Below are 15,140 nucleotides of genomic sequence, written 5' to 3' on the forward strand. Positions count from 1 at the left end.
GGATTGGGAAGGTGATACCATATTAACCTCCAGATCCAATCGTAGGGATAGAGTTAGGGGCAGGTGGTCACTTTCTGTGCGCGGATCGATGTAAAAGTTATTGATAGATGACAGAAGGTTGGGTGAGCCCACACAAAAATCTATCACACTGCAACCCCTTGTGGAAAAAAAAGTAAAGTCATTTGCAGCTGGAAATTTGGAGAGACCATTAAATATTATAACATTGTGCGCTATGCAGAATTCAATTAATCTAAGACCCGCCTTATTGGTTAAAGTATCTTTAGAACAACGGGGTAAACATAGTTGTAGTGGAGGGGATTCAACCGCTTCAAAGCCAAAATGAGAGATCCATTTCTGATTGTTACTGCCTATCCGAGCATTAAAATCACCAAAAATCATGAGCTGAGCAGTATGGAATTTCCTAGACAAAGACGTCACATAGTCAGAAAATTTCTCCCAGACAGCATCAAACTCCAGCTCACCATTAGAAGGGGCTAAATAAACATTAATCATGATTAGGGTCAGTGCTGGGGAGGACAGCAATAAAGCCTGGGCAATTGGCGGGCAAGGATCCAAGAGGATCACCTTAAATGGTAAGCTGGATTTCACCAAAGCAGCCATGCCTGCTTTACTGCGACCTTTAGAGTGAGATCTATAAGCGGGGAGATTAAAAACTTTAAAATCCGTCAGTCTAAAACTGTCTTCTGCCCATGTTTCCTGAAGGAAGACACAATCAAAGGATTTCAAAAAGTCCAAAAAATCTGAGTCATTCGCTTTACTCTTCCACCCAGCAATGTTCCAGGAGATGATGTGGATCTTCCTTGTGGCTTCCCTAGCTGGTAGTCAATCGATAATGGATATCCTTTCTAGAACCCTGGAGTCATCAGTGAAAATACAACCATTATGTTGGGGTGCCCTTGAGCCAGTTAGAGAGAGTTCCATAGACAGATCAATTAAGTCAGCTGATGGGGGACAAGGGGGCAGGGGGTTGCTTGCAGGATCTAGGTTGATTGAAGGAACTGATTTCCCCGGCTCTAAAGACCTTTGCAGCTGCAGCTTGGTACCTTCAAGTCTTATGAGTATCGCCTGTTGATCTTTTGCTGGAAGACTCCCAAATGACTGCAAAAGGTCATCTTCTAATGAAACATTAAGGGGACTATGCGTCACATCCATAGAGGGCTGCACTGATGACTCATTATGCAACTCGGGGTTTGCTTGGGACTGACCAGATCTGGATACCTTAAGACACATTGCAGCCTTATATTTTGCCGCTGAAGATGATGCGTTCTTCAAGAGATGGGGATTACTTCGTGTCCTGACCCCTGCGGACAGGTTAGGCAGCAGAGCATTAGTTTGAGAGTTAATAAAAGATCGAACAGGGAAAACCCCCTTTGACCATAGGTAATTCTTTCGCCTCAAAATTAGTGAAGGAATGTTGGAGGATTGAAAGGTAAGCAGAATCCTCTGCATTTGAGACTGATCATTAAGAGACTGTGGGGATTGGAGGAAACGAAATTACGGCCAACTCTCCCTTATACTTGCTCTCCAGCTTCCTTAGGTCTTTATGCTTTTTGTAGCAAAAAGCCCAATTATCTATCAGACCTAACCACTCCAAGTCATCGCAGGGCATTTATGTTGGCCAGACTAAACGCGTTTCCCTCCAAAGTTTTACAAGGGAGATATCAGCGAGTCCCTTTAGCCGACAGACTTTGCTCCTGTGGAGCGAATACCCCTGACTCAATCCAGCATATATTGCTTGATTGTTCTTTTTACCATAACCTCCGTAAAGATTTATTTGGCAAGCTTCCTTTTTCTCCAGATTTGTCTATTCTGCCACCCTGTTATTATTTATTGAGTGATACTGAGGGGGTGGTTAGTGAGGCTGTGGCAAAATTTCTGGCTGACATCCTTAAATTTAACTCTGACCATGTTTGAATGTATCTGTAAGCTCAGTTTTATTTTGATTTTATCTGCAATGTTTAAATTTTTATATTCTGTGTATTTTTATCTGAATCTATTATGCCATTAAAGGTTTGGTATGGTAAGTGTGCATGCACACGAAAGCTTACGTTCTGAATAAAACGAAGTTGGTCTTAAAGGTGGAATTGACTCCTATTTTGTTCCACTACTTCAGACCAACACTGCTGCCTGTATGGATCTGCCCTTCCCAGAAAGAGCGGTGTCCAGACCTAACCGGGCTGGACTTCAGCCGGGCTGCAGTTAGTGACGTCCTGTAATGCAGCTCGACAGGGCTTCTCTGGAGTAACTCCGAGCAGGGCTGTACTCCCACTGGGAGGAGAGGCAAACTGCTCTGGCTGGTCTCCCGAAAGCATTCTTCCTGATCGATTTGGAGTTCCCCATGAAGATAGCAACAGCAAGCCTTACCTCTGCCTGAAACAGCACCTGTGCTGAAAAGTCTGCTTTGCTCCCTCTCGGGTGAGGCTGATTCTAAGGTCAACTCGCTACTTTACCGCCACGCTCATTCGCTGCAGCCCCTCCCGGAAGACGCGAGGAAACTCGAGGTGCTGGGCCTTACACTGGGGCCTAGGGTTGCCAAGTCCAATTCAAGAAATATCTGGGGACTTTGGGGTGGAGCCAGGAGACATTAGGGGTGGAGCCAAGATCAAGGCTGTGACAAGCATAATTGAACTCCAAAGGGAGTTCTGGTCATCACATTTAAAGGGACGGCACTCTTTTTAACTGCCTTCCTTCCATTTTAAGTAATGGAGAATGGAAGCACCTTCTTTTAGGGCTCTTAGAATTGGACCCCTTGGTTCAATCTTTTTGAAACTGGGAGGTGTTTAAGGAGAGACACCAGCTGCTATGCCAAAAATTTGGTGCATCTACCTCAAAAAACAGGTGCCCCCAAGCCCCAGATACCCATAGATCGATTCTCCATTATACCCATTATACTCCATTATGGGAACCAGTGTCCACAGGGCATAATACAATGCCCAGCAGACATTTCCCTCCTCCCCCCTTTCTCATAGCCCTGAAGCAGGGGATGGTCCTCAAACCAGGAGATCCCCTGCCCTCAACTGGGGATTGGCAACCCTACATTTCTTCCAGGGGAAACCAATCTCTATAGTTTGGAGATGGGAGCTCTCCAGGCCACACCTGGAGTTAGGCAACTCTATAAGAACCATACCACTGCAGTCTTGTTCCACCTATAATGTTTAAATTTTTATATTCTGTGTATTTTTATCTGAATCTATTATGCCATTAAAGGTTTGGTATGGTATGGTATTATTTTACTTTACGAGACACTTTGAGCAGCTCTCTGGAGAAGCAGTATATAAAGAAACCCTTGAGGTCTGAGCTGGAAGCAGCTACCCTGAGTGGGGCAACGACTGGAGCACAGGCTCATGGCAGGGTCCACTGCTGCTGACTCCTGCGCACGCACTTCCTCTCTCACTTGGCCTTGTGCCCTTCTCTCCCTATTGGTTTTCGAATGCTCTGCCATCTATACACCCACTTCCCAGTGTTGCTAGTGAAGTGCATGTGGGTATTGTGCAGCAGCAGCACTCTTGACAGCTACAGTTGCAGGTACCAGCCAGTGCTGTTGGGGAAAAGTCATGAATGTGTTCAGGTGGCTGTGAGATGGATTGTGAGTGAGGGAAGGGGGCACAGTCAGGTGGGGGGAATGTGCAGATGGGTGAGTGGAAAAGGACATATGATATGGGCAGGTGGGCCCCAGCCACTGTCAGCCCAGGACCCCCATTAATGTAGGACCAGCATTGATTGGGATGAAATGAGATATCCTTGCCTATCCCTACGGGCCTGGTGATTCCCCCCCCCCAACCCCAACCTCACTGTGCTTTATTCTACTTACGCCAACCTTATCATTGCGCCAGCAATTGTTGACTCAGCCTTCCAACCTTCCGAGGTCGGTAAAATATGTACCCAGCTTGCTGGGGGGGAAAGTGTAATGAATGGGGAAGGCAATGGCAAACCACCCTGTAAAAGGTCTGTTGTGAAAACTTTGTGAAAGCAGCGTCACCCCAGAGTCGAAAACGACTGGTGCTTGCACAGGAGACCTTTCCTAAATGGGGGGGGGGAGGCAGCCCACCTTTGCTGTCTCCCTGCCAGGGGAGGAGGATGACCCACCTTTGCTGTTTCCCCGCCAGGTGGAGAGACAGCAAAGAGAGTTGCCGTGCCCCCCCATTTAAACACCACAGTGGGGTGTTTAATGGGGAGGGGGAGGAAGATCCCCCACCTTTGCTGTCTCCCCGCCAGGCAGAGAGACAGCAAAAGAGAGTTGCCGTGCTCCCCCCACAATTTAAACACCACGGTGGGGTGTTTAAATAGGGGGGGGGAGGAAGATGACCCACCTTTGCTGTCTCCCAGCCAGGCGGAGAGACAGCAAAGAGAATTCCTGGGCTTCCCCTTTCTTTCCGGGTGTTTAAATGGGGGGGGGGGCAGATCGGCCACCTTTTCTGGCACCTTTAAAAAAAAAAAAAAGCCAAGCACGATATCCCACGGTACTGCACTTGTGTGAGTGTGGAATGCCATCTCAAAAAATGTGGTCCAGTTGAGACCTCTTATCAACCAACACCGGGACCAACGCTGCTTAGAACTGAAGGATGGAGGGATGTCTGATCAGGAAATTCGTTGTATAAAAGCTGCGGGGTATAATAGCGACGGGTTAGGAATGGATTTAATGGTGAGTGTGACCGCGGCCCTGGAGACATATATGGGTGTTTTGAATATCTCACGGCAAAATTTGAGGAACTTAGTTGACAACAGAATATTGTTGTTGATGTTATTAGCTTTTATTTATGCATTCTTTTTGAGGTTTGAAAAGGAGTAGAGATAGATGATGGCTTCTGCTGAGATATTTTCATAGAAGAAATTAGGAAAGGAGTATTTCATTTTTGGCATCTATATAACTATGCATTCTTATACATGGAGAGCAGGAGCCACAAGACTTTTCTCTGCCAATAAAAAAGGCAGAACTGCTAATTGCCGAGCGTTTTCCTGCCACTGTCTCTCAAGTTATTTCTGTTACAAATGAGCAAGTATTTTGCTCTCTATAAATAAGAATTAATGTTTTCGGGGGGTTACCAGATAGGGCTTTCTCAGTAGTTTCCTTTGGAATGTTAGTGGATGCAGTGTTTAATTTTGATATTTTCCCTTATTTGTTACTACTATATCAGAAATTTATATCCTACGAGACTACCAAACTGTACACTTTTTTTTTTGAAGACTTTGTTTTGAGGAGTAATTATAAATGCTGTAAGTATTTCTTATAGGGAAAAAGTTGAACAGATTTACTATCACCCGATTTACTATACGTGTTTACTGTCATGGGCACATATTTTTAAATGCAGTTATTATGAAATATAATTGTTTGCATCAGCATTTCATAGTTTAGTCTTCTACATGCCATATATAATCCAGACATTCCTCCACTGTAATTATTGTTTGCTCTAAGCTGGTAATACCAGTAAGAGAGTGAAATATTTTCCAATGGTTTTGCCTGAATGATGCAGGAATATCTAACCTGTTTTGAGATCAAAATATTTCACTAGGAAACTGTGTCTTGAAGAATGCCATAGATTTGCTGTGTGACAAGTATTCATTAGTAATCATGCCAAACTGATATTTAATTCAATATGGTCAGTTATTGTTATCAACTGTAATACTTTGAATTTGTTCCCCCAAGTAAAAATAAAATCAAGCATTTGTCTTTGAAGAAAAATATATACAGATTATGTTTTCTTGTTGAGTGCTCAATTATATTAGTTTTTGAAGATCAAGATTTGAGTCCAGTAGTACATTAGACCAACAAGATTTCCAGGCTTTAAGCTTTCAAAAGTCAAATCTCAGAAGTGCTTCTAAACTCAAATTTTGCTCTCCTACTACAGACCAACACAGCTACACACCTGAAAATATATTAGTTGTGTGCTCAGTAAATTGTTCTGTCAAGTGTCTGTTTTGGTCTGGTTTGCAGATGGTAGATTTTGCCATTTGTTTAGTCATTATTTTTTCAAAATATTTTCGTCTCCTCTTCCTTATAATAACTCAAATGGTAATTGTCCTGATTGATCTAGATCAGGGGTCCCAGCTTTTAAAGCCTATGGGCACCATGGGAATTCTGGCACAGAGTGGTGGGAACAACAACCACAGGAGATGGAGTCAACCACAAAACATCTGGCAGTGAGGTCATACATAATTATAATAACAACTCTTCAACGTGCCTTCCAAATTGGATATATTGTTTAAAAATTTCTTGCATTCAAACAGCTCACCTTCAGTCATGCAGTAAAAATCCTTGGCCTGTGGTAGTAGCTGCTGTTGCAGCTCCTTTTCCTTGCAAATCTGCACAGCCAATCAGAAGCCCTGCTTGGCAAAACTCCGCCTGACCCTGTCCACTCTCTAAAAAACTTGATGGGCACAAGGAATGGTGTTGGTGGGCAGGACCACTGATCTGGGTTGTATTGCCAGTGGATCTGTGTACATCAAACCCATCTGTGCTTGTAGTCCTGAGTTACATGAGGAGCTGCATGCTCAAATGGGTTCTGTGCGCATGGTTCCTATTCCAATCAAGGTGCTGGATTTATGCCTGTACAGTCCTATTAGAAAAATGGGAGTGGGCTGGACTTGATCTCCTTTGCTTTCCCATCACCATCAAGCAGCTTGTTGTCTTTAGCAAGACTAGACAATTGCTGATTGTTTGCACACTCATTAAAATTATGGCCTACTTTGGGGGTGGGGGGTTGTGTTGTGCTGGAAAAGTCTCTTTTTAGGTAGTACAAAGTGATGTGGAGTTGCAGAACCTTTGCATGACAAATTGATGCAATTATAAATTGTTGTTGTTATATTTGATTTATAGGCTGCCCTTCCCAGCGAGCAGGGCTCAGGGCGGCTGACAGCAGAATAAAATACAATATATTAAATTAAAAACAAGTTAATAAAACATTCATAAATAAAACCAGCAGAGGAAATGCACTAGTTCCTATTTTCTTACTGATTGGTATGTACTTTGTGGCTTTACCAGGAGGCGTTGTTGATAAGGATCTTCGTCACTACCTCAATTTACGTTTCCAGAAAGGCTCAGTGGACCACGAGCTACAACAGATCATCCGAGACAACCTCTACCTCCGAACTGTGCCTTGTGAGTGTGAGAAATGTCACCTGTGCATGATGTGTTATGTGGGTCATCAGTCTACTGATACTTAGGAAAGAAGCAATGCTATAGTACTAACATAATCCTTTGAAAACTGTGATCTCCATTCAGATTTATAGACTATTGGATTATTTTGTCTTGATAGGAGACCATCCTATAAGACTAATTTATATTAAACCATATTTCAGGCTGATGCTTCAGAGAACAGTATTTCTATGTCTATTGTGCTTTATTCAGTTTTGAGACCTGAAGTGTTTTTGCAAACATTAGGAAGCATAAAGGCAAGGAAGAGGGTACCTGAAAAGACATTTTATTTAGTATAAGCTTCCTTAAGTTTTGATAGAAAGAAGTTAACTCTGCTTGCACTTGAAGCTTCCTATAAATGCTTGCCCAAAAACATTTGTTTGACTTACTGTATTACAATCCTGAGCTCTGAGAAAGAGAAATAGTATAAGAAATGACATCCAGAAAGGATGCACTGTTTTTAATATCTTCCCTTAGCATATATAAATGAGGCTTGGTACTCTTAAAGCAGCACTAGAAATGAGTTATCTGTCAGAGATGTTGGTTTAACATTAAAGTAAGATGGATTAAAATATGTAACCTCTACTGATCATATTGAAACACATGGATCCATAATGAAAGCTGCAATATTGCCAGTTTTTCTTCAGGATTTTTATCTTTTATGTCTTGTAAAACAAACATCAAGGCTTGAGAGGGCATTTGTCTAAAATGAAAGCATATATAAGACTTAGGGTTGCAAGGCCCTTCTGGCAGCCAGCAGGGGGCAGAGGACCTTTCTGGCAATAGGGGGAGGCCTAAGCCAGCGTCATGGCACTGTCACTTCTGGTGTGCACTGGAAGTCATGTCCTTACATCGCTGGTAACACGGGGATGCTCTGGTATTTGGGAAAAATTCTATGTTAGAAGCCATTTTTACCATAGAAATTTTTGCCTAAATACTGGGGCCAGAAGTGACATCAGCACGTTGGCAGTGGTGTTGCTGCAATGCCAGCCTAGGCCTCCCCTCACTGCCATTCAGTCCCTCTCCTGGACAGCTGATTGTTGCATGGAGGGTGTGGGACGTGTAATAAGACTGGCATATAAAGTGAGCTGTCACATCTGAATGATCAGGAATATTATTTGTTGGATGTTTGAGGTTAGTTGAATTTGCTGTGTGTCTGAAAATAAATCTGTTTTAAAGCAAAGAGGCTAATTCTGAAATTTGAGAAGAAATGAGGCACGAACAACACAGAAATATGAGTATAAAACAAAAATCTTGAAATATGCTGAAATTTAAAGAGCCTTTTGTGAACTATTGATGGCAACACAGGCTTGGGATATTCCTGGAGACATTGCCTAGGAATGTCATAGTTTGGGAAGGGGAGGGAGCTTAACAGGGATGTGATGCCATAGAGCCTGCTACCAAACCTGCTGTTGCCTCCATAGGAAATTATCCCTATAGTTGTAATTCTGGGAGAACTCCAGTCCCCACCTGGAGGTTATGACTCTGCTGAAAGCAAATGTTGCAGAAGTGCTGCTAAATATAAATAGAACCAAACCTGGGGTGTTTCGGGAGAAGAACCCCCCCTCCCCGTAACTCTGTGATCACCACCTGAAGTCCCACTGAAGATAGGCAGGCTATAAAGATAATTAGAATGTTTTGTTCTGAACTATACGTGCAATCCACCAGCTTACAAACACCCTGCAGTGCCAACCAAGTTTTACTGTTTTTCACTATGTAGTATGAAAGGATATGTGTTCTTATGCACTATCACTGCAAACAGAATAACTTTAGCCAGAAATGACTGGTTAGCACCATGATAGAAGCTAGTTCGGACTCATGTATGTGACACTGAAGTTCATGACAAATCTATATCCAGGTGTAATGAATACTTTGCTATTTGTCTCCTTTTTAATTTCTAAGGCAATTGGTGCAAGATTTTTTTAACCATTCCCTTGGTTCCTCTTTCCAGCACTGATAATGTAACTAATACGAGAACTGAAAGAAGATTATAACTATAATTCTTTTTTCATCAGTCTGCTACTTTTATTCTTCTTACTCTCTTTGTTCCTGACAACTAGTTTTATTTCCTCTGTTCCCTTGATTTATACACAGATGGAGGAACTGAATATTCACATTAACAAAAAAGGTGAAAATGCTGACCACACCTTCCCATTCATTTGCATGTCTGTTGTGCACTCAAGGGGACCAAGCCATATTATATTTTAATTGCTTCATACCTGTTGTAGGCTATGTTTTGTTCACTGACTTACACAGTGACTGATATCTAAAGACAGTAAAATCAATGAACTTAGTGTGGAGTGACTGTGCATATGCCTGTACTGTTAGTGTAGCAGTTTTTCTAGCCGGTGTTCTGGTTTGGATATGTATCTGGCTTTCTAACAGCTCTATCTGTTGATGGATGGCAGACCATCTTCTGCCCCTGAACATCTGTCCGAGGCATTAGAGGCCGTAGCGGGATGGTTGCAGCAGAGCTGATTGAAGTTAAATCCAATTAAGATGGAGGTCCTGTGCCTGAATCGGGGGGGGGGGGGGGTTGTGCACCCAGCTCCAAACCTTGGACAGCGCTGTGTTAGTGCCGACCTAACAGGTGAAGAGTCTGGGAGTGATCCTGGATGCCTCACTTTCTATGGAGGCTCAGGTCACGGCAGCTGCCAGGTCTGTGTCTTCCATCTACGTCAGATCAGGCAGCTAGCACCATATCTTTCCCCCCAAGACCTGGCTATGGTGACCCATGCAATGGCCACTTCCAGACTTGATTACTGTAACTCGCTCTATGCTGGCTTGCCCTTGAAGCTGATCCAGAAACTGCAGCAAGTGCAGAATGCAGCTGCTCACCTGCTGACTGCATCACCTGTATGGGTGAGCATGCGGCCGGTACTCTGCGGCCTACACTGGCTGCCTATAGAGTACCGGATTCTCTTCAAGGTGATAGTTCTGACTTTTAATGCCTTACGCGGCCTGGGACCAGCATACCTGCGGGGCCGTCTCTTCCCATATATGCCCCGGAGGTCGCTTCGTTCGGCCTCCCAAGATCTTCTGACTGTCCCCAGCCCAAAAGATGCTCATCTTGCCTCTACCAGGGCCAGGTCTTTCTTGGTCCTGGTCCCAGCCTCCCTATGGAGATCCGGGCCCTACCTGGCTTGCTAGTTTTCCGTAGGGCCTGTAAAACGGAGCTGTTCCGCCAGGTTTTGAGGTGAGGCAGCAGGCATCTGTTCACTAGATCAGTTGGCCTCCCCTGCTGTACTATCCTACTTGGCTGTTTTGCTGCATCAAAATTGTTATGCCGTCTGGTCCTGATGAACTATTCTGTTGGACTGAATATTGTAATGCGTTTTTACTGTTATGCTGTTTTATTGTTGTGTTGATTTTATTGTGATTTTATTATTCATGTTGTGCTCCACTCTGAGCCCCCATGGGGATTGGGTGGAATATAAACAAACAGATGATGATAATAATAATAATAATAATAATAATAATAATAATGTGATCTTTTTTTTAACTTATTGCTGGTAGGGCTGCTCTGGTATCCATTTTTTTCCTTTCCATTTTGAAAGTGCCTATATTTCTGGAATGCAGTCTAAGATTAAATTATTAAAGGTGAATTGCTGTATCATAATATCAAATAGCACAGGAAAAGACTTCATTTTTGTACAGTTCCTTCTTAAAAATGAAAAAGGGACTGATGGTTGAGTTTTTGCAAAGAAACTGCAAAAAAAGAAAGTACATTAATTATCAAGCAAGCACACTTTAGATAGCATTTAAATTGGGTTGAAGTGTGCTGTTGTAAAGAAGGAAAAGGAGTGAATCACTTCCCTGGGATATCCATGTGATAAGAAAGCATTGGTCATGGCTATGCGGCCAGCAGAAAAGTCTCTGGAGGATGTGGAATTTCTTTTGATGTGTAAAAACTGACTATCGGGTTTTTCTTGATATGGTAGGGATGAAAGGAATGATAATGTAACAACGCATTTCTATCAGTCTGTTTTTGAAACTCAAAATAGAGTATGTTGAAAACTTTTTGGCAGTGTATTCCAGACCATTTATTGGTTAAATCATTGATTCTTTTGGTTAATATTGTCTTAAGAAAGTGGCTACATTTGGATTTCACAGACAAATCTCAGTTGAGATGTTCATTCTCATTACAAACCATATCCTTATACCGGTTCTCTCTCCTGCTCTGCTCACATGCAGCACAATGCACATTGAGAACCTCCCAGTTCGACAGAGGTGATCATTTTGCTTTAATAGCCAGATGGCAAAAATGACAAGCTGGCGTTTGTTTCTCTCTACAAATAGGGATTCTAAACTAGGGTTAGACTAATCACAACACACTGCAGTTTACACATGAGAGGTTAAGTTAGAAACTATACTAACAGGTATTTGATCACCAAATTATTTTAGTTACTCTATACGAAGAGTCATAAACTCCTAGGGCATTTTGTATTATAACTGTGGGGTAAATTTTAGTATGCAACACCCAAGGGAAACACTGAACAGATAATGTCACTTTTTCTTTGTACATAGTACAAACTTATGATTGATTATCTGTGTCCTACTTCTATAAATAAATAGCTAAGTGGGACTCTAATGTAATTTGCTTTGTTGTTCAGTATGTGCCTTTAACATTACATTGAAACAATAGCAATTGGTGTGCTTATCCATTAAGTATGTTTACATTTTGATGGGAAACTAACCTGATAACACTCACCTGATTTCCATGTGTATACAACTTCAGGATGCTCTGACTACTGGATTTACCAGGATTTTGTATAGCATGCACTAAAGCTGTACATGCCTAGATAAGCTGCTTGTTTCTCTCTTCAAATGAAATGGTAACAACACATATTGGGAACATTCTGCTTACACACACGTCAGTCTTTTGTAGAGCAGGAAGATCAAGTAGGGCTGCCAAGCTCCTGGGCCAAGCGAGGGTTCTCCTGCTTTGGGGGTCTCCAACCCGCCAGCCCGCAGTGGGCTGGCAAGGGGATCCCTGCCTGATGTTGCCTGCACAAAGATGTCACTCAGAAGTGACATCATCGAGCCAGCGACATCGTGCACTGGCCGCTCTGGGTGCTTCAAGGAAAATTCTGTGGTTTTCCTGGATGCTCTAGCAATTTTGGGGGGAAACTCTATGGTACCATAGGGAAAACTGGTTTTCCTGGACGCTCTAGCAATTTGGAAGGAAAACTCTATGGTACCGTAAAGTTTTCCTTCCAAATTGCTAAAGCGTCCAGGAAAACCATAGAGTTTTCCCAGAAATCCTCAGAGCGCCCAATGCACAATGTTGCCAGTGCAATGACATCACTTCTGAGTGACATCATCACGCTGTGCGTGCATTGCACACATGAAAAAAGTCCCCCACCAGAGGCCACGGGGGACTTGGAAACCCTAAACTGAAGCCATGTAAAGACAGGGGAGAGGCCATGGCTCAGGGGTGGAGCATCTTCGTTGCATGCAAAATACCTCACATTCAATCCCTAGCATCTCCAGTTTAAAAATGAAAGAATTAGGGAGTAAGTCATGTAAGAGGCCTCTGCCCGAGATCTTACAGAGTTGCTGCCAGTCTGAGTAGCATGGAGAGGAGGCGGCTGAGAGGTGATAAGATCACCATCTTCAGGTACTTGAAGGGCTGCCATATAGAGGAGGGTGTGGAATTGTTTTCTGTAGCCCCAGAAGGTAGGACCAGAACCAGTGGGTTGAAATTAAATCACAAGAGTTTCTGGCTCAACATTAGGAAGAACTTCCTGACCGTTAGAGCAGGAGTGGTTATTAGAGAAAGGACAGCAAGCGTTTTAAGAGAACTTTGAGGAGATAGCTGATCTTATCAGTTATTTAAAGTTCAGTGCAGAGATGGTGAAGACAGGTAAAAGAGAACTCTAATAAAGCTCCTGCATTTGACAAGATAAGAAACAACATTGAGAGCAGCACACAAATAGCTTATTAAACTGGCTAGACAGAAATGTACACTCTCATGTAAGAATTCATTGTGTTAGTTTTAAGATGCAAGTCCCTAAGTGGTATGGATTTTGCCCTGGTAAATCTTTGCATGGCCTCCTGCCAAAGATGATGCAAATAATTCTGATTCACTGTGATCTACTGAAGTACAGTGGTGAAGAAGAGCAAGAGGAGGACGACTTCACAGAAGAGATGTGATGGGATTTTGTCTTTAAAAATCAGAGGCTAGGGGCAAACAAGGAGCAAGACACATGCTTGTTTATAAATAAAAATCTAGTTTACTGGGAAAAAATTAGGGAAGGGTACCTTGAATGAAAGAGAAGAAAAGTTTCATTCTAGTTCCTAATGTGCATCCTAACAGCTACATGGCTAAAAACAGCAATGGCGATTCTCTGTCTTTCTTGTTCTTAAACACAAAGAGCCATAAATGTGTGAATACATGCATACAGCATCAAAGCATTTCCTTCAAAGAAGATGCTAACTGATAAATAGAAAAGATTACAGGTCACTTAATTACTCCCACCAAACTTCCTGCCTTGGCTAGTTTAGGCAACATAACTGCCTGATAACTAACAACCACATTTAACTCTGTATGTGAGCAACTTGTAAACTCCAACAAGGTGTCTCTGAAACTGACCTCATTAATGTGTATTTGGCTTTACTTGTGTTATGTTTTCTTTTGTTATGAAAGAAAGTGTTGCTGTTGAGGGTCAACCTACTTGATTGATCCAGAATCTGGTTGTCCAGAGTTAGCAGAGATGTCCAAGTCCAAGTGTATTTTTTTTTTACATTGCAAACCACAGTTAAATGGAAAATGGCCAGTTTATTATTTTATGTGATGGATAGAAAGCTCTAACCAAGGTGCTAAGAGACAGTTTGCCCGCTCTGATGACATACACTCTCCCTCTCTTGGACCTCAAAGAGAATTTTCTGGAATTTCTGCACGTCACAGATTCAGCAGGAAAAGGTCTTGCACGCATTGTGTTAGGCATGGTGACAGAAAAGCATGGATTGCTGGTGTCTGATATTTGAGGCCCATATTCTGATATTGGCCAAATGGAAGGGGTGGTGTTAGGACACCCTGAGCCCATCAGGGGAGGGATATAAATTTGATAAAATAAAATTTTTTTAAAATAAATAGAGGAGAAAGGAAGGGGCCATATCAAAGGGAAGGCTTGCTAGTCCCCAGGTTTGTGTGGTGAATCCCCCAGTTTTGCAGGATCCTCCCCACTGCCAGCTAGCTAGCTGGCAACAGAAGCCCAGCCCCAACAGCCACAATGTGCCTTTAAATCTCAGGCAGGTTCAGAAGCTTGCAACTGCTTCTGTTTTAGAAGGCAGTGGTCAAGGTCTCATTCAATTCTGGAGTGAGATGGCATAGATTACCCATATCTATGCTATGCTGTGACATTTTTAAGGGATTTATCTTTTCCCAACTTCTCCCTCCCATGCCTATGCCTAGGTCCCCTCTTTTTAACTTTACAGACTTGATTAATAGCATTTCTATAAATCTATACCATATAGCTGAAACACATAACTAAATTACATACTTTACAGTATTTCATATTAAATCCTGCATTATCTATTTAAATTACAGCTGGTTGTTCTTCCTTATCAGTGTTTGGATTTTACTTGTCTTGGGAAGATAGGGTGGCTTGGAATTCCAGTCTGTTGGCCTTTTTTATTCTCCCTCTTTCTCTTTTGCTGTGGCAGCCATTCCCTTTTGTCTGCTCCTGAGTCCTTGTCCTCGTCTGTATCATCATAACTCTCCTTTAGAGCATCCAATTGTAAATCTTTCAGTATTTTCAAGGTCTCTTTTAACGAGGTAGCCAGTTAAGTTTTATTTTATCTTTATGCAATTAATTGAGAGGGAAAACCCAAATGATATTTTATTTTGGCCTCCTTTTTTTTGGTAGCTGGTCTTAAAGCACATCGTCTTTTGTGTGTTTCAGAGCTGAAGTCCTGCAGAAACAGCATTCTGCTTTCCTTATAACATGGATGGGAGTTTCCAAACTTGTTTAAGAAACTGATC

General features: G+C 42.5%; 1 protein-coding gene across 15 annotated transcripts in view; it reads left to right on the forward strand.

Annotated features, from left to right (window-relative positions):
* MAGI2 (membrane associated guanylate kinase, WW and PDZ domain containing 2) overlaps positions 1–15,140 on the forward strand; it is a 972,748-nt gene that overhangs the window by 113,175 nt on the left and 844,433 nt on the right. For all 15 annotated transcript variants that reach the window (XM_060244677.1, XM_060244666.1, XM_060244681.1 and 12 more), the window contains one exon: positions 7,001–7,117. In XM_060244677.1, coding sequence (XP_060100660.1) covers positions 7,001–7,117 — 117 coding nt within the window. The remainder of the gene's footprint in view (positions 1–7,000; positions 7,118–15,140) is intronic.

Source organism: Heteronotia binoei, chromosome 8 (assembly GCF_032191835.1).
Source record: "Heteronotia binoei isolate CCM8104 ecotype False Entrance Well chromosome 8, APGP_CSIRO_Hbin_v1, whole genome shotgun sequence".
Taxonomy (NCBI): Eukaryota; Metazoa; Chordata; class Lepidosauria; order Squamata; family Gekkonidae; genus Heteronotia; species Heteronotia binoei.